This window comes from Hemiscyllium ocellatum, chromosome 20 (genome assembly GCF_020745735.1).
Source record: "Hemiscyllium ocellatum isolate sHemOce1 chromosome 20, sHemOce1.pat.X.cur, whole genome shotgun sequence".
NCBI classification, from domain to species: domain Eukaryota; kingdom Metazoa; phylum Chordata; class Chondrichthyes; order Orectolobiformes; family Hemiscylliidae; genus Hemiscyllium; species Hemiscyllium ocellatum.
In genome coordinates, this window is record NC_083420.1 from 1,809,873 (window position 1) to 1,828,131 (window position 18,259).

The following is an 18,259-nucleotide window of genomic DNA, read 5'->3' on the forward strand; positions in this document are numbered from 1 at the left end:
GTACAAGTGGAGTTGTGACGGACATTCAGTTTTGTGAATCAGGCAGTGAAAACAGAATGGGTTGAGTAGGCGAAAGTAAACACTGCAGATGCTGGAGATCAGCGTCAAGAATGTGGTGCTGGAGAAGCACAGCAGGTCACGCAGCATCTGAGGAACAAGAGAACTGACGTTTCAGGCAAAAGCCCTTCATCAGGAATGGGGGTGATGAAGAGCTTTTGCGCGAAATGTTGATTCTCCTGTTCCTCGGATACTGCCTGACCTGCTGTGCTTTTCCAGCACCGATCTCTGGACTCATGATTTGAGCAGCTAGACTTGTTGCTGTAACAAACGCTTTTCCACATCCTGTGTTTGGTTATTGAAGTGTTAAATTTCAGAATGGCTTGTTAATTATTGAAGCCCCAGGGTAATTCATTAACATGACTGTGTGAGAGAATCGTTGAGTGTAAGTGTGAGAGAATTTGTAAACTCAGGTGTCAATGAGTAAGTGAGAGAAAGAGAGTTTAGGAATGTCCGTATGTGTGAGGGTAGGCAGTGAGTAACGCTGTGTGATAGGCAGAGCAACTCCCAGTTTCTCCAAATTAGCTCAAATCCTTTGTTGCTGCAGCAATTCTGGTGAATCCCCTCTGGATTCTCTTAAAGCGCCTCGGCCCCTTGGAGGGACTTGAAGCCAGGAAAGCACATAGGAACGGTTTCAGCAAATGAGTTGCTGCAGAGGATTCATTCGAATGACAAACAGAATGTAAATGTGTGTGGAGATATTTGTGAATGACATTGAGCGTATGTGTGTCTGAGATGAGACTGACTGAGCAGTTGAACATGCTTGAGGCTTTTAGCACGTGTAACACAGAAGGTTCTATTTATTGTCAGCAGGGGGATAATTCCAAGAGAAAATGCAGTATGATGTCTTTTCTCACTTCAAAGAAACAGATGCAATGATGGAAAGTGCGTTGGAATCCATGGTCTGTTAGGGACCTGTAAACTAAAGTCACTATCGTCCAACCATCCCATTACTGAAGGACAATGGGTAGTGGTTTAACCTGAGGGTCACCACATTCTCAGGTGGGGAGAAATCTTCATGGGAACCTCCACTGAAATGGGAATTGAACCCACGTTTGTTGGTATCACAAGCCAGATGTCTAGCCAGCTGTGCTAACCAAGCCCCCAGTATTGGCTGTTACTGGTTAATGATAAATATATGCTCTTTGTTAAAGAAGAGTGGAAGATATTCTCATTAACTTTTGTCATGATGAATTCCCTTGACTGGCTTCAGATGGACCTCTTTGTTCTTGTTCTATTAATGTGACTTCCTCCAGACTCTGTCCCAAGGAAGAGCTTAGTTCAAAAAATCTCATCCTTTTGTTTTGCAAGTTTGTGGCATATTTCATGTTCCTCGTGTGCGGTTGAATTATCGTGTTTTTACACTTGGATTTGTTACCTGTGGCTGAACCCTGTGCTGGGTCCGTGTGGATGTGGTAAATGCTGGAATTATGTAGCAGTCAGTCAGTACCTCTGACAAAGGGTAGGGCATGACATTTCAGATGTACACCTTCTTTTGAACACCAGAACTTCTTTTATTCCTTTTTCCAGTTACAAATTTACTCTTGCCAGTATCCAGCATGCTACTACTTCATTTCAAGTTAAGGATTTTTCGCAGCTGTTCATTTATTTTACTTTTCTTCCTGTCCTGCACTGTCCACAATCAGTGAAACATATGCGGAAGCACTTTTTTTAAAGATTAGATTAGATTCCCTACAGTGTGGAAACAGGCCCTTCGGCCCAACAAGTCCACACTGACCCTCCGAAGAGTAACCCACCCAGACTCATTCCCCTCTGACTAATGCACCTAACACTATGGGCAATTTAGCGTGGCCAATTCACCTAACCTGGACATCTTTGGATTGTGGGAGGAAATCGGAGCACCCGGAGGAAACCCACGCAGACACAGGGAGAATGTGCAAACTCCACACAGTCAGTTGCCTGAGGCTGGAATTGAACCTGGGTCCCTGGCGCTGTGAGGCAGCAGTGCTAACCACCGAGCCACCACGCCGCCCAGAGTTGTTAAAAACAAGCATTGATACAACTTTAAAGTTGATCCTTTATTCTTCATCCTTCTGGAATGCTTCTGTCAATAATTTTGATATTCACAGAATGTTCCAAGCAATAGTGGGCATGGTGGCTCAGTGGTTAGCATTGCTGCCTCACAGCACCAGGGACCTGGGTTCAATTCCACTCTCGGGCAACTGTCTGTGTGAGTTTGCATATTCTTCCCATATCTGCGTGGATTTCCTGCCACAGTCCAAGGATATGCAGGTCAGGTGAATTGGCCATGCTAAATTGCCCATAGTGTTAGGTGCATTAGTCAGAGGGAAATGGGTCTGGGTGGATTACTCTTCAGAGGATCGGTACGGACTGGTTGGGCCAAATGGTCTTTCCACACTGTGGGGAATCTAATCTAATCGCGTTGAACTGTGTTTTTTTTTTGACCAGATGCATTCGTGAAATAAAATCCTTTATGCAAGAAAGCTTGAATCTGAGAGGTATGACCTTTCTATAGGATATAAGCTTATATAGGTATGAGCTTTCTATAGGATGATTGATTACAACACAGATCAAACGTGATTTTTTTAAATAGGCTTCCAGTTTCCCTGATATGCAGCAAGCGTCATTCATTATATTAACACAACCACTGATTGACTGACCATCAAAGTGTTCCTCATTGGAATTTTTGATGTCAGCATTAAGAAGATTGGAAAGAGAAATATCTTCACATTGTGGAAAGCAATAGCCTTTCACTGCAGCTAAAAGAAACCCCTCAATGTTCACCTTGAGTCTAATAATCGTAGATTAGCTGGAAAGCCAATCATTATAATGAAGCTTTGTTTTATGTCTCTGATGAAAATCGGTGTTGTGACAGCATCCAGCTCACTGGGGGCTTCAGGACACTTTTATCAGTTATTTCCTGCTCAACAAATTTCTTTCAACTCATTTCCTTTGGAGCCTGATTGGAAAATAAAATTCTCTGTTTTCTTTGATCTTGCTCCTATGTATTCTTGTCCCTCTGCATCGAAGCCACTTGTAAATTGAATTAAAAATCAACAAAATGCTGAGAAGCATGTGGGGCTGAAGTTACTTCCCTGGGCTTAACCAGCCACTCTGCCTGATCACGTGACATTTTTATGTCATGTTATGTGCCAATGTCCTTTATTTTCTCTATTTGTTTTTGCAACAAATTAATCACTTCACAGTCTCTGTATGAATCTGCCACTTGTTTATCCATTTCACTAAGATACATCCCTTTCACATCCTACACTATTCTCATGTTTTACAATAATTCCAAGGTTTGTAACATCTGCAAATGTTGAACTTTGCTTTGTATGCCAAGATCTAGATTATTAATATGTGTCAGGAGGAGCAAGGATCCTTCCTGTTGACTCCTGGGAAATCCACAATAAACCTTGCCCCATTCAAAAACCATCCATCACCCATTGCTGTCTGTTTCCTGTCACTTCATGTTGATTATGTGCCACTACTGACCCTTTTATACCAAGATCTATCACTTATGTTCAATGTCTATTTTGCCAGCAAGTGCTGTTTTAAATTCGATGTCCACCCCATCAGCAGCACTATCCTCATCACCCTTTTCTGTTACTCCACCCAGAAACTCAAACAATAGTTAGTGAGCCACTTACATTTGTTCCTGAACAAACCTGGGTTGACTTTCCTTAATGAATCTGCATTTGCCCAACTAAGTATTGAGCAGTATGTCAGTAGTCTGACGAGGGAAGGGGCCATATTGGACCTGGTACTGGGGAACGAAGTGGTAGATGTTACAGTGGGGGATTTCTTTGGGAACAGTGACCACAGTTCTGTAAGTTTTAGAATACTCGTAGATAAAGATGAGAGTGGTCCTAAGGGATAAATACTAAACTGGGCCAAGGCCAATTATGTCAGAATTAGGCAGGAGCTGGGAAATGTGGATTGGACACAGCTATTTGAAGGGAAGTCCACATTTGAGATGTGGGAGGCTTTTAATGATAGGTCAACGACAGTGCAGGATAGGCATGTCTCATTGAAGGCAAAGGATAGGAAGGGCAAGATTTGTGAACCGTGGATGACAGGAGAAATTGTACGACTAGCCAAGAGGACAAGGGAAGCGTACACAAGGTGCAGGCAGCTAAGAATAGAATGGGCCCTGGAGGAATATTGGAAGAGTAGGACCGGTCTTAAACGCGGAATCAAGCGGGCTAAAAGGGGTCATGAAATAGCTTTAGAGAGCAGAATTAAGGAGAATCCCAAAGCATTTTATCCTTATATAAGAAGCAAGTGGGTAACTAGAGAAAGGATTGTTTCACTAAAGGATAAGGAAGGAAGGTTGTGTGTCGAACCTGAGAGAATGGGTGAGATTCTGAATGATTACTTTGCATCAGTGTTCACTGAGGAGAGGGACATGATGAATGTTGAGACTAGAGTTAGAAGTTTTATTAGTCTGAATCACATTGACATAAGTAGGGAAGATGTGTTGGGTAGGCTAGAGGTTATTAAGGTGGACAAATTCCCAGGACTGGATGGGATCTATCCCAGGTTGCTGAGGGAAGCGAGAGAGGAAATAGCTGGGGCCCTGACAGATATATTTGTAACATCCTTAAACAGAGGTGAGGTGCTGGAGGACTGGAGGGTTGCTCACATCGCCCTGTATAAGAAGGGTAGTAGGGATATTCCGGGTAACTACAGACCAGTGAGCCTGACGTCAGTGGTGGGAAAGTTGCTGGAGAAGGTACTGAGGGATAGGATCTATTTATATTTGGAAGAGAATGAACTTCTCAGTAATAGGCAGCATGGTTTTGTGAGGGGGAGATCGTGCTGTACCAACTTAATAGCGTTCTTTGAGGAAGTGACCAAGTTGATAGATGAAGGAAGGGCTGTTGATGTCATATACATGGACTTTAGTAAGGCTTTTGATAAGGATCCCCATTGTAGACTAATGGAGAAAGTGAGGTCACATGGTGTGCAGGGTGTTCTAGCTAGGTGGATAAAGAACTGATTCTGGATTAGTGGTGCTGGAAGAGCACAGCAGTTCAGGCAGCATCCTAGGAGCAGTGAAATCGATGTTTCGGGCAAAAGCCCTTCATCAGGAATAAAGAACTGGTTGGGCAACAGCAGACAGAGAGTATTGGTTGAAGGGAGTTTCTCAAAATGGAGAAAGGTGCCCAGTGGTGTTCTACAGGGGTCAGTGCTGGGGCCACTGTTGTTTGTGATATACATAAATGATCTGGAAGAGGGCACTGTGGGTATAATCAGCAAGTTTGCAGATGACACAAAGATTGGTGGAGTAGCAGAAAGCATAAGGGACTGTCAGAGAATACAGGAGGATATAGATAGACTGGAGAGTTGAGACGTGGCAGATGGAATTCAATCCAGACAAATGTGAGGTGATGCATTTTGGAAAGTCTAATTCTAGAGCAAATTATACAGTGAACGGAAGAGCCTTGGGAAAAGTTGATGAGCAGAGAGATCTGGGAGTTCAGGTCCATTGTACCCTGAAGGTTGCTGCACAGGTGGATAGAGTGGTCAAAGAAGGCATATAGTATGCTTACTTTCATTGGACAGGGTATAGAGTATAAGAGCTGACAGGTCATGTTAACATTGTACAAGACATTGGTTCGGCCGCATTTAGAATACTGTGTACAGTTCTGGTCGCCGCATTACCAAAAGGATGTGGATGCTTTGGAGAGGGTGCAGAGAAGGTTTATGAGGATGTTGCCTGGTATGGAAGGTGCTAGCTATGAAGAGAGGTTGAGTAGGTTAGGTTTGTTTTCATTTGAAAAATGGAGACTGGGGGGGACCTTTTTGAGGTCTACCAACTAATGAAGGCGAGAGACAGAGATAGAGATAAGCTCTTCCCCAGGGTGAAGAATTCAATAATGAGAAGTCATGCTTTCAAGGTGAGAGGTGAAAAGTTTAAGGGGGGTATGTGAGGCAAGTACTTCACACAGAGGGTGGTGGGCACCTGGAACACGTTGCCAGCAGAGGGGGTAGAGGTGGGCACGTTAGATTCACTTAAGATGAGTCTGGACAGATGCATGAGTAGGATGGGGTGCAGAGAGAAACATGCTTAGGAATTGGGCTACAGGTTTAGACAGTAGATTTGGATCGGCTCAGGCTTGGAGGGCCGAAGGGCCTGTTCCTGGGCTGTAAATTGTCTTTGTTCTTTGTTTAACTGTTAATTTTATTCTGAGTTATTGTTCCTAACTGTACCCCACCAGTGAACTAAAACTGATTGGTCTGTAGTAGCTAGGTTTGTCTTTTTTGAACAGAAGTACATATGCAATTCTCCAATCCCTGGCACTTCTAAGGAAGACCAAGAAATGATGTCTCTGTCCTTTCCATTCTCACTTCCCTCAGTATTACATCTCACCTGGACCCAGGGGCTTGGAAACTTTAAGAACATGCAATCTGTTCAATTCCTATCAATGTGAACACCTGGAGAGGCTGCATTTCCTCCATTATCACATGGTTTGCATTGGATCCAGCTCCTTTATAAACACAATCACAAATATGTCTATTACAAAATATATATTTTATTCATAAATATCATTGATAAGTACATACAAAGACTCTAAATCAGTTCCATACAGACTTTGCAGAGAGAGAAAGTAAGAAACAAACTATGGAATTTTGGCATTTCCCAAAGCTTTTCTCCAGCTGCAAAAAAAAACAAAGGTGTTTCCGACTGAAGTAGGAAAATGTTTACGTTCATTTCAGGAATGAAGAGGGTTTGACAACTGAACAGACTGCCATTGTCTTTGGCAGAAAAACCTCAGACCGTGGTCTTTCCCCACTGCGCTTTAGAAGCTGCCCCAGGCTTTAGTGCTTCTCTCAGCAAGTACTGATGGAGGCATGTAGCACAGAAACAGACCCTTCGGCCCAACTTGTCTGTGCTGACCAAACACACTAAAGTAGCTAAACAATCTGGTCCCATTAGCTAGCACCAGCCCATATCCCTCCAAACCCTTCCTATTCATAGACCCATCCAGATGCCTTTTCAATGTTGTAATTGTACCAGCCTCCACCACTTCCTCTGGCAGCTCATTCCATACACACACCACCCTCAGGTCCCTTTCAAATTTTTCCCCTCTCACCCTAAACCTATGCCGTTTCGTTCTGGACTCCCCCACCCCAGGAAAAAGACTTTGTCTATTTACCCTATCCATGCCCGTCATGATTTTGTAAACCTCTATAAGTTCACCTCAATCTCCAATGCTCCAGGGAAAACAGCCCCAGCATATTTAGCCTCTCCCTATAGGTTAAACCCTCCAAACTTGGCAACATCTTTGTAAATCCATAGTAGTGGTTCTGTTCGCCGAGCTGGAAGTTTTAGTTGCAAACGTTTCGTCCCCTGGCTAGGAGACATCATCAGTGCTCTGGAGCCTCCTGCGAAGCGCTTCTTTGATGTTTCTTCCGGCATTTATAGTGGTCTGTCCTTGCCGCTTCCGGGTGTCAGTTTCAGCTGTCCGCTGTAGTGGTTGGTATATTGGGTCCAGGTCGATGTGTCTGTTGATGGAGTTTGTGGATGAATGCCATGCTTCTAGGAATTCCCTGGCTGTTCTCTGTCTGGCTTGCCCTATGATAGTAGTGTTTTCCCAGTCGAGACAGACAGAGAACAGCCAGGGAATTCCTAGAGGCATGGCATTCATCCACAAACTCCATCAACAAACACATCGACCTGGACCCCATATACCAACCACTACAGCGGACAGCTGAAACTGACACCCAGAAGCGGCAAGGACAGACCACTATAAATGCCGGAAGAAACATCAAAGAAGCGCTTCGCAGGAGGCTCCAGAGCACTGATGATGTCTCCTAGCCAGTGGACGAAATGTTTGCAACTAAAACTTCCAGCTCGGCGAACAGAACCACTACAACAAGCACCCGAGCTACAAATCTTCGCACAAACTTTGAAAATCTTTGTAAATCCTTTCTGAATCCTTTCAACTTCCTGGCTCTGGGAATGTGCCAGTCTGCAACAATCCATCAGCTCTGTGAAGTGGGTACTGCAGATGCTAGAGGTTAGAGTCTGGATTAGACTGGTGCTGGAAAAGCACAGCAGATTAGGCTGTGCCTCCTGCCACTGTGTGAGAATTCCCTTTTCGATCCCTAATAGACCCCCATCCATCTCTTTACCACCTTTTACTATTTATGTGTCTACGGAAAGCCGAGGGATTCAGTTTGATGTTAGCCATTGGCATGATCATGGATCAGAAATTCAAAATCTGGGATTTGGACCTAGTAAGTAAGGACTAAAGCATGTTAACTGTTAATTCCAAAAGGTGCTTTTTTTTAAGAAGAGGGCTGGATGGCATGGTGACTCAGTGGTTAGCAATGCAGCCTTACAGCATGGTGGACCCGTGTTCGATTCCAGCCTCAGGCCACTGTCTGTGAAGAGTTTGCATATTCTCCCAGTGTCTGTGTGGGTTTCCTCCCACAGTCACAAAGATGTGCAGGTCAGGGTGGATTGGCCATGGGAAATGTGGGGTTATGGGGATAGGGTGAGGTATTGGGTCTGCATGGGATGTTCATCAAAGGGTTAGTGGCGACTTGATGGGCCGAATGCTCTCTTTCCTCACTGTAAGGATTCTATGGTTGCAGACGTAACTTAACTACCTGGGGAGAGAGCCGTGGAAGTTCAGACATAAAGACATAAAGATGCAAAAGAAACCTTAAACAGCAACCCCTCAGAGGGGCAAGAGGCTTGCCACCATCCAGAGCAAAGCACCTGCTTGAATGGCACCATGCCCACTGCTCAGTCGCAGCAGGGTGTACTATTTATAAGCTGCACTTTTACAACTTACTAATGCTTCTTTGACAGCACCTTCTATCCACTTCCATCTCAAAGGACAAGGGCAGCAAATACATGGGAACACCAACCCCTATACGTTCCTCTCCAAGCCACTCAGCATCCTAACTTAAAAAAAATATCGCCGTTCCTTCACTGTCGCTGGGTCACAATCCTGGAATTCCCTCCCTCAGGGCATTGTGGGTCAACCCCCAGCACATGGACTGCAGCGGTTCAAGAAGGCAGCTCACCCCCACCTTCTCGAGGGGGGCAACTAGGGACGGACAATAAATACTGGGCCTGACCAGCGATGCCCACATCCCATGAATGAATTTTAAAATCTGTTTATGCAATCGGGACTGATGTTGGTGTCAGTTTCTGAGGGGTATTGACACAAACAATTGAAAGTTGGCTAACACAGCTGTGCTCTAGATTCTGTCCAATCTGACTGAGAACTGGGCTGACAACATTCCAGCTCCGAAATCTAGTGCCATTTGTATTATTACAGAACTGCTTCCAGACCTGTGGAGTTTCTCTAACACTGAAAACAAAAAATGCTGAAAATCAGAGTGGGTCAGGCAGCATCCATGGAGTGAGAGAGAGAGAGCAAGTTAATGTTTTGAGTCTAGATAACTCTTCATCAGAACTCTGAGCCTCTGGGATTTCCAGCTTTTTTTATTTTCAGTCCAGATTTCAGCATCTGCAGGAACTTGTTCCCACATTGAGTTTCTCCAGCAAATTCTGTTTTGGTTTCAGATCTGGTCATCACATCTACAATTACAGATCACAGTGATAATTCACATCTATATTACATGCTGCACACTCTCTGCTGGGTCCCTCTTCAAGGTTTGGCTGGGTCCCAGCCTCCTCTCGGGCTGCAGCGAGGGCAGGTCAGGCTGGGCTTGGGGCCTTTCCCCACTCAGCCTCAAGCTCCATCTACATCAGCCTTCGCACTGGGAAAGCTGCACCTTTCAGGAGAAGACAAAGGAACATTTTCCATAAAGTTGCTGGTCATCCAGATGCTGTCAACATGTGCCTTGGTGTATGTCCCAGGAATCAGATTCGGGAGCAGAGATTGGGATGAATCTTGGCTAAAAACCTGACCCTGAGAGCTCTCTCCCTGGACCTCCTTTCCAAAATCCCATTCCATAAGGAGGTTGAGACAGGAAACCTTCTCCCTCAGCCCATCACCAGTGTGATGTGGTATCCATGACATGGAGGTGCTGGTGTTGGACTGGGGTGGACAAAGTCAGAAGTCACACAACACCAGGTTACAGTCCAACAGGTTTATTTAAAATCACAAGCTTTCGGAGTGCTGCTCCTTTGTCAGGTGAATTTTAACTAGACCTGTCTATAAGCTGGTGTCCTGTGACTGAGTGTGATGTGGTGCTGGGACTTTAAGCTCAACACCCCTAAGCTAGGTCTCAATTATTGTCAACATGACATTTGTGACCAGCCTGTTCCCATTAATTGAATAGCACAGAACACCATTTGACCCACTGTGTTAGCACCAGGAGAGAATTGTCCACCAAATTACTCCCCTATAGACTCTACAATGCACTCACCATTCCCAAAATACTGTGTTTGTTTTCAGGTGGAGCACCAACATTATAAACGTGTGCACTCCCTTTTCCCAAATCCCTAATATTATTTCCCCTCTCTCTGTGCGGAGCTTAACAGACCTTTTTCAGAATACAAAGGCAGTTTCTTGAGCCATGTCTTATTTCCATAAAGGGAGGGCTTGGCTGGGGCTGGGGCTGGGGCTGGGGCTAGGGGAGCGACAGCAGCCCTGAGTGCAGAGGAGAGAGATGCAGGAGAGAGTCCTGTGGCTCGGAGCTGGGTGTGGGAGCTAGTCCAAGTGCAGTTACAATGTTCAGCAGGACCCCAGTGGCTCTAACCCTGCCTCTTCTGCTGATTTCTGCAGCAGCTGTTCCCCCAACACAAATTCAAATCAGCCAAGGTAAGTGAAGGAAAATACTTTCTGTAAATATATTGAGAGGCTTTAACAATGAGAGAGTAGTTCAGTCCTGTTGGTTAGTACACAGCAGTACAAGAGAGCTGACAGACTGCACCGTTACAAACAAACCTTTCAGATAGATTATAAGGATCAGTTTTCACACTTTTTTTCAGGGGTAAAAAATATTTTTAATATGCGATGTGCAATAATTTGTACTTCCTAAAAACATATTCAAAAAAACCTTAAGATTTAAACTGGACAGCAGTCTGGCAGCGCGTTTATGTGAGATATTAAAATGTCAGTAACTGAATGAGATTCTTTCCCCCTGGAATTCAGCTCCCGTTTAATGAACAACATTTCAGGCGAAGGTGGACACCTTCCAAATTTTGGAATTGTCACTTTGTGGTTAAAGCTCGGGAAAGGGGCTACATTCGGGACACTGGGAGCTTCTGTCCAGTGACAGGACTATTTTAATCCTTTCCCCAAAAACTAAACTGTAAAAAAGTTTCTCTTCGTCATTGGACTGAGTGGAACATGTTTACAAATATCACTAGATCACTTTATTAATATATCCAGAGCAAGAAGTGGGTTACAAGGTCTGGGCACAGTAAGGTTACCTGTCGTTAGTGAAAACGGTTCCTGTTTAATTTCTGCTGTGTGTGGAGATTTAAAAGTTCCACAGATGGGAATTGATCACAGTGACCTGGGCTGAGCTTGTTGGGAAAGATTTAATAAAACTAACGTATAATATAAAACCACGATTTGGAGATGCCGGTGTTGGACTGGAGTGTATAAAGTTAAAAATCACACAACACCAGGTTATAGTCCACCAGGTTTATTTGGAAACACACTAGCTTTCAGGTATCACCTGGTGAAGGAGCGACGCTCTGAAAGCTAGTGCTTCCAATTAAACCTGGTGGACTATAACCTGGTGTTGTGTGATTTTAACAATCTAAAACCACTACATAACCCTTACAGATCTATGACGTCCACAGTGTAAGTCAAGGCAAAAAATTAGTGGATTCAATATGTTTAAAATGGGGAAAATAGGACTTACGATGGACAAATATTTTGAGAGTTTCTCCCCAAACTTTCCAGTTTCCAGGTGTGTGTTCGCTGAAATTCCCCAGGTTCCCCGATTGAGGAACTGGACGGGAGGATTGTAAATGTCATTGTTCCTCTCTCCCTTTTTAAATAACACAATGAAATAAAGGGAGTGGGAAATTATCGGAATGTATTCAGAGCGACACAATGACTGAGTACAGAGTGGTCTTCAGTATTATCTGATCCGTGAGAGATAACCGGCAATGGTGGATATTTCTAATGCGCCCCCGGGGGGTGGCTGAGTGCTGGCTTTTCGAACGCACTTGACAAACCTCTACACAAGCAATTATTAGCGGAATTGAAAGTGCTCTGAATTTTAGATAACCTTTTGACACCGAGTTGCTAATTATTTGAGAAGTAAGAGACACAGTGAAGGAATTTTCTGATCAGTGGAATGTGAGACATGACTTCAGTTTATCAGCAGATTTACAAAAAACCTGAAACAAAGAAATAAAGTCACAAAATCCAATTACAAGGGGCTGGGGAGCCCATGTCTGGAGTACTGTGAGCTGGTTTGGGACCTAGTTTAAGGAAAGATGGTCCTGGAATGGGGAATTGTCTTATGAGCAAAGATTAAGCAGGTTGGGAATCTACTCACTGGAGTTTAGATAAAGGAGAGATGATCTCATTGAAACAAATTGGATTCTTAAAGGGGGCTTGACAGGGTCAATGCTGAGGGGATGGTTCCCCTGATGGGACAGTGTAGGAGCAGAGGGCACAATCTCAAAATAAACACCATGATCTGGAGATGCCGGTGTTGGACTGGGGTGTACAAAGTTAAAAATCACACAACACCAGGTCATAGTCCAACAGGTTTAATTGGAAGCACGCAGCGCTCCAAAAGCTCATGCATCAAAGTAACGGGGCATCAATTTTAGACTGAGGTAGGGAGGAATTTCTTCCCTGAGAGGGTTGGGTGTCTTTGGACCACCCTACCACAGAGAGAGAGAGCTGTGGGGGCAGAGTCCGCCTGGATATTGAAGACTGAGATCAATTCTTCATCAGATGGGGAAGCAAGGGAAAGGGCAGGAAAGTGGATGTGAGGCGTTTCAGATCAGCCACGATCTGATTGAACGGTGGAGTAGGGTCAAGGGGCTGACCACCTGCCTCCTGTTGTCATTTCTCTTGGTCTTATGGTCTCAAAACATTGAATTAGGAAGCACAGTACGTTTATAGATGGTACAGGTCAGGTGTGTTGGAGAAAGTAACCATCGCAGCTGGCATTCAATGTGAGAGTGTCAAAGCTTTGGTTTCAAGATGGCCAAATTGTAAAATTTTCTAAACAGTAGAGGATTTGGAACTGTGGAGGGTCAAAGAGATTTATGTGGCATGATCCCAGATTCCACAATGTTATGGCTCAACTACAGGAAGTAATTGAAAATACTTTGGAATGCCAAGTGCAATATGAAATGGCAGTTTCAGGTGGACAGGGACTTACTCACAGTCCCGTGTGGTAAACTGTGCTCTGACACTACCAGAGCAGATAGGACCTGGACCCAGATCCCCGGCAAAAAGGCACGACTACTACCATTGCACTACATGGATGTAAATAGCAGGTGAGAGATTGGATCCATCAACGTCTGGGCTATAGAACATAGAGCAGTACAGCACAATACAGGCCCTTCAGCCCTCGATGTTGTGTTGACTTGTATCCTACTCTAAGAGCAAACTCACTGACACACCTTACATTGTACTATCATCCATGTGCTTGTCCAGCAGTCACTTAAATGTCCCTAATGTATCAGACTCTCCTCCCACCGCTAGTAGTGCATTCCACACACCCACCACTCTCGGTGGAAAGAACCGATATCTGACATCTCCCCGAAACCTTCATCCAAGTTAGTCAGCCAGGTGAGTTTTGACAACAATCAGCACTGATTTCATCGTCACCATTAGACTTTTAATTCCAGATCATTATTGAAATTGTATCTGCCCTAATGCTGCAGAACATGGCCTGGATTTCTGGGTTAGTCCAATGGCCATACCACTGGGTTTTCAACCCGCTTATGTTGGACAGGGGAATAATATTGCCTGCTATCGGGGAATAGGGTAGATTTTTCACAATTAGGATTTAACGGGTTAACTAATGCAGACAGGTACCACAGATATCTTTTGCATGAAGTTTGAGAGCCATAAAACCATAAGACCATAAGACATAGGAGTGGAAGTAAGGCCATTCAGCCCATCGAGTCCACTCCGCCATTCAATCATGGCTGATGGGCATTTCAACTCCACTTACCAGCATTCTCCCCGTAGCCCTTAATTCCTCGTGACATCAAGAATCTATCAATCTCTGCCTTGAAGACATTTAGCGTCCCGGCCTCCACTGCACTCTGCGGCAATGAATTCCACAGGCCCACCACTCTCTGGCTGAAGAAATGTCTCCGCATTTCTGTTCTGAATTGACCCCCTCTAATTCTAAGGCTGTGTCCACGGGTCTTGGTCTCCTCACATAACGGAAAACATTTCCTAGCGTCCACCCTTTCCAAGCCATGTATTATCTTGTAAGTTTCTATTAGATCTCCCCTTAACCTCCTAAACTCCAATGAATACAATCCCAGGATCCTCAGCTGTTCCTCGTATGTTAGACCTACCATTCCAGGGATCATCCGTGTGAATCTCCGCTGGACATGCTCCAGTGCCAGTATGTCCTTCCTGAGGTGTGGGGACCAAAACTGGACACAGTACTCCAAATGGGGCCTAACCAGAGCTTTATAAAGTCTCAGTAGCACAACAGTGCTTTTATATTCCAACCCTCTTGAGATAAATGATTGCATTCGCTTTCTTAATCATGGACTCAACCTGCATGTTTACCTTTAGAGAATCCTCGACTAGCACTCCCAGATCCCTTTGCACTTTGGCTTTATGAATTTTCTCACCGTTTAGAAAGTAGTCTATGCTTGTATTCTTTTTTCCAAATGCAAGACCTCGCATTTGCTCACGTTGAATTCCATCAGCCATTTCCTGGACCACTCTCCCAAACTGTCGAGATCCTTCTGCAGCCTCCCCACTTCCTCAGTGCTACCTGCCTGTCCACCTAACTTCGTATCATCGGCAAACTTCGCTAGAATGCCCCCAGTCCCTTCATCCAGATCATTAATATATAATGTGAACAGCTGCGGCCCCAACACCGAACCCTGTGGGACACCACTTGTCACCGGCTGCCATTCCGAAAAAGAACCTTTTATCCCAACTCTCTGCCTTCTGTCAGACAGCCAATCCTCAATACATACCAGTAGCTCACCTCGAACACCATGGGCCCTCACCTTGCTCAGCAGCCTCCCGTGTGGCACCTTATCAAAGGCCTTTTGGAAGTCTAGATAGACCACATCCACAGGGTTTCCCTGGTCTAACCTACTTGTCACCTCTTCAAAGAATTATAACAGGTTTGTCAGACACGATCTCCCCTTACTAAATCCATGTTGACTTGTTCTAATCAGACTCTGCTCTTCTAAGAATTGAAAAACCTCATTCTTAATGATGGATTCTAAAATTTTACCAACAACCGAGGTTAGGCTAATTGGCCTATAATTTTCCATCTTTTGTCTTGATCCTTTCTTGAACAAGGGGGTTACAACAGCCATCTTCCAATCATCCGGGACTTTCCCTGACTCCAGTGACTTTTGAAAGATCTCAACCAGTGCCTCCGCTATTTTCTCAGCCACCTCCCTCAGAACTCTGGGGTGTATCCCATCAGGGCCAGGAGATTTATCAATTTTAAAACCTTTTAGCTTTTCTAGCACTTTCTCTTTTGTAATGGCAACCATACTCAACTCAGACCCCTGACTCCCTTTAATTGTTGGAATATTACTCATGTTACTCATGTCTTCCTCTGTGAAAACTGACGCAAAGCACTTATTAAGTTCTCCTGCTATTTCCTTATCTCTCATCACAAGGCTTCCTGCATCAGTTTGAAGTGGCTCAATGTCTACTTTTGCCTGTCGTTTGTTTCTTATGTATTGAAATAAACTTTTACTATGATTTCTAATATTACTGGCTAGCCTACCTTCATATTTGATCCTCTCCTTCTCTCTTTGTTATCCTCTGTTTGTTTTTGTAGCCTTCCCAATCTTCTGATTTCCCACTGCTCTTGGCCACTTTATAGGATCTCTCTTTTTCTTTAATACATTTCCTGACTTCCTTTGTCAGCCATGGCTGTCTAATCCCTCCCCGGATAATCTTTCTTTTCTTGGGGATGAACCTCTGTACAGTGTCCTCAATTATACCCACAAACTCCTGCCATTTTTGCTCTACTGTCTTTCCCGCTAGGCTCTGCTTCCAGTCTATTTTTGTCAGTTCCTCTCTCATGCCCTCATAATTATCTTTATTTAACTGTAACACCATTACATCCGATTTTGCCTTCTCTCTTTCAAACTGCAGACTGAGCTCTACCATATTATGATCGCTGCTTCCTAAGTGTTCCCTTACTTTAAGTTTTTTTGTAAAGTCTGGTTCATTACATAGCACTAGGTCTAGAATAGCCTGCTCCCTTGTGGGCTCCATGACAAGCTGTTCCAAAAAGCCATCCTGTAAGCATTCTATGAATTCCCTTTCTTTGGATCCACTGGCAACATTATTTACCCAGTCCACCTGCATATTGAAGTTTCCCATGATCACCGTGACCTTGCCTTTCTGACATGCCTTCTCTATTTCCCGGTACATGTTGCGCCCCTGGTCCTGACCACTGTTAGGAGGTCTGTACATAACTCCCATTGTGGTTTTTTTGCCTTTGTGGTTCCTCAATTCCACCCACACAGACTCCACATCATCCGACCCTATGTCATTCAGTGCCATAGATTTAATTTTGTTCTTAACTAACAAGGCAACCCCACCCCCTCTGCCCACCTCCCTGTCTTTTCGATAAGTTGAAAATCCTTGGATGTTTAACTGCCAGTCCTGACCCCCCTGTAACCAAGTCTCTGTGATGCCTATCACATCATAATCATTCACTATGATCTGTGTCATTAGTTCATCTGCTTTGTTATGAATGCTACGAGCATTCAGGTAAAATGCCTTAATGCTAGCTTTATCATTAGAGATATTGGAAGTCATAAGATGTCCTAAGTTATCCTTCCTTTTTGCTGCATTCCCAGTCTGCCTCGAGTTTAAATCCGCCTGGACACATGCTATCCTGTTGCTTATCTTTCCATTTAACTCCATACTCCCTGTCGCTTTCACTTTCCCTTCCCCCCAACTCAGAAGTTTAAAGTCCTACTGACCACCCTATTTATCCTCTTCGCTAGAACATTGGTACCTGATCGGTTCAGATGGAGACCGTCCCAACGGTACAGATCCCCCCTGTTCCAAAACTGATGCCAATGCCCCATGAAGTGGAATCCCTCTTTCCCACACCAATCCCTTAGCCACGTGTTTACTTGCCTAATTTTCTTGTCCCTATGCCAATTGGCACGTGGCTCGGGCAGTAATCCGGAGATTATGACCCTTGAGGACCTGTACTTCAATTTCCTTCCTAATGCTTCGTAATCCCCAAACAGGTCCTCCACCCTAGTCTTGCCGATGTTGTTAGTACCAATGTGGACCACAACAACTGGATCCTCCCCCTCCCGCTCCAATATCCTTTCAAGCCGCTCGGAGATGTCCCGCACCCTGGCACCGGGCAGGCAATACACCATGCGAGACTCCCGATCCGGCTTGCAAAGGATACTATCTGTCCCCCTAATTATAGAATCCCCTATAACCACTACTTGTCTCTTTGCTCCCCGCTTTTGAATGGCCTTCTGCACCATGGTGCTGTGGTCAGCTGGCTCACCCTGTCCAGAGCCCTTTTCCTCATCCGTACAGGGAGCAAGAATCTCATACCTGTTGGACAAGGTCAAGGGCTGAGGCTCCTGCACTCCTGAACTCAGGTTCCCCCTACCTGCCTCACTTACAGTCACACTCTGATGTGCCTGATCACTAGCTGAATGTGAATTACCTAATCTCCCTGGTGTGACTGCCTCCTGGAACAAAGCATCCAGGTAACTCTCCCCCTCCCGGATGTGCCGCAGTGTTTGAAGCTCAGATTCCAGATCATCAACTCTGATCCGGAGTTCTTCCAGCAACCAACACTTGCTGCAGATGTGGTCACAGCCGTTCACAATGGGATCAGCCAGCTCCCACATCATAAAGCTACAGCACATCACCTGCCCAGCCATCTCTGCTTAGTTAATTACTTTATTACTTTGTATAGGTTTGAGTTAAAATACTTTCTGATACCTCTCTGCTATAGTCTTTTTCTAAAAAAACCAATTAATAGATAAACCATAAAAAGTACATTTTTAACCATTCACTAATAAAGAAATAGAAAATCCTTACCTTAACAAACCAGAGTCCTATTTTTGGTTAGAGGAGGGGGATGGTTGGGA

The 18,259-nt window shown here is 44.6% G+C and overlaps 1 protein-coding gene across 2 annotated transcripts in view; it reads left to right on the forward strand.

Moving 5' to 3' along the window:
- Positions 1-10,642: 10,642 nt before the first annotated feature.
- Positions 10,643-18,259, forward strand: part of clec19a (C-type lectin domain containing 19A) — a 52,707-nt gene continuing 45,090 nt past the window's right edge. For both annotated transcript variants that reach the window (XM_060840097.1, XM_060840095.1), the window contains exon 1: positions 10,643-10,793. In XM_060840097.1, coding sequence (XP_060696080.1) covers positions 10,703-10,793 — 91 coding nt within the window. In that variant the 5' untranslated portion in view covers positions 10,643-10,702. The remainder of the gene's footprint in view (positions 10,794-18,259) is intronic.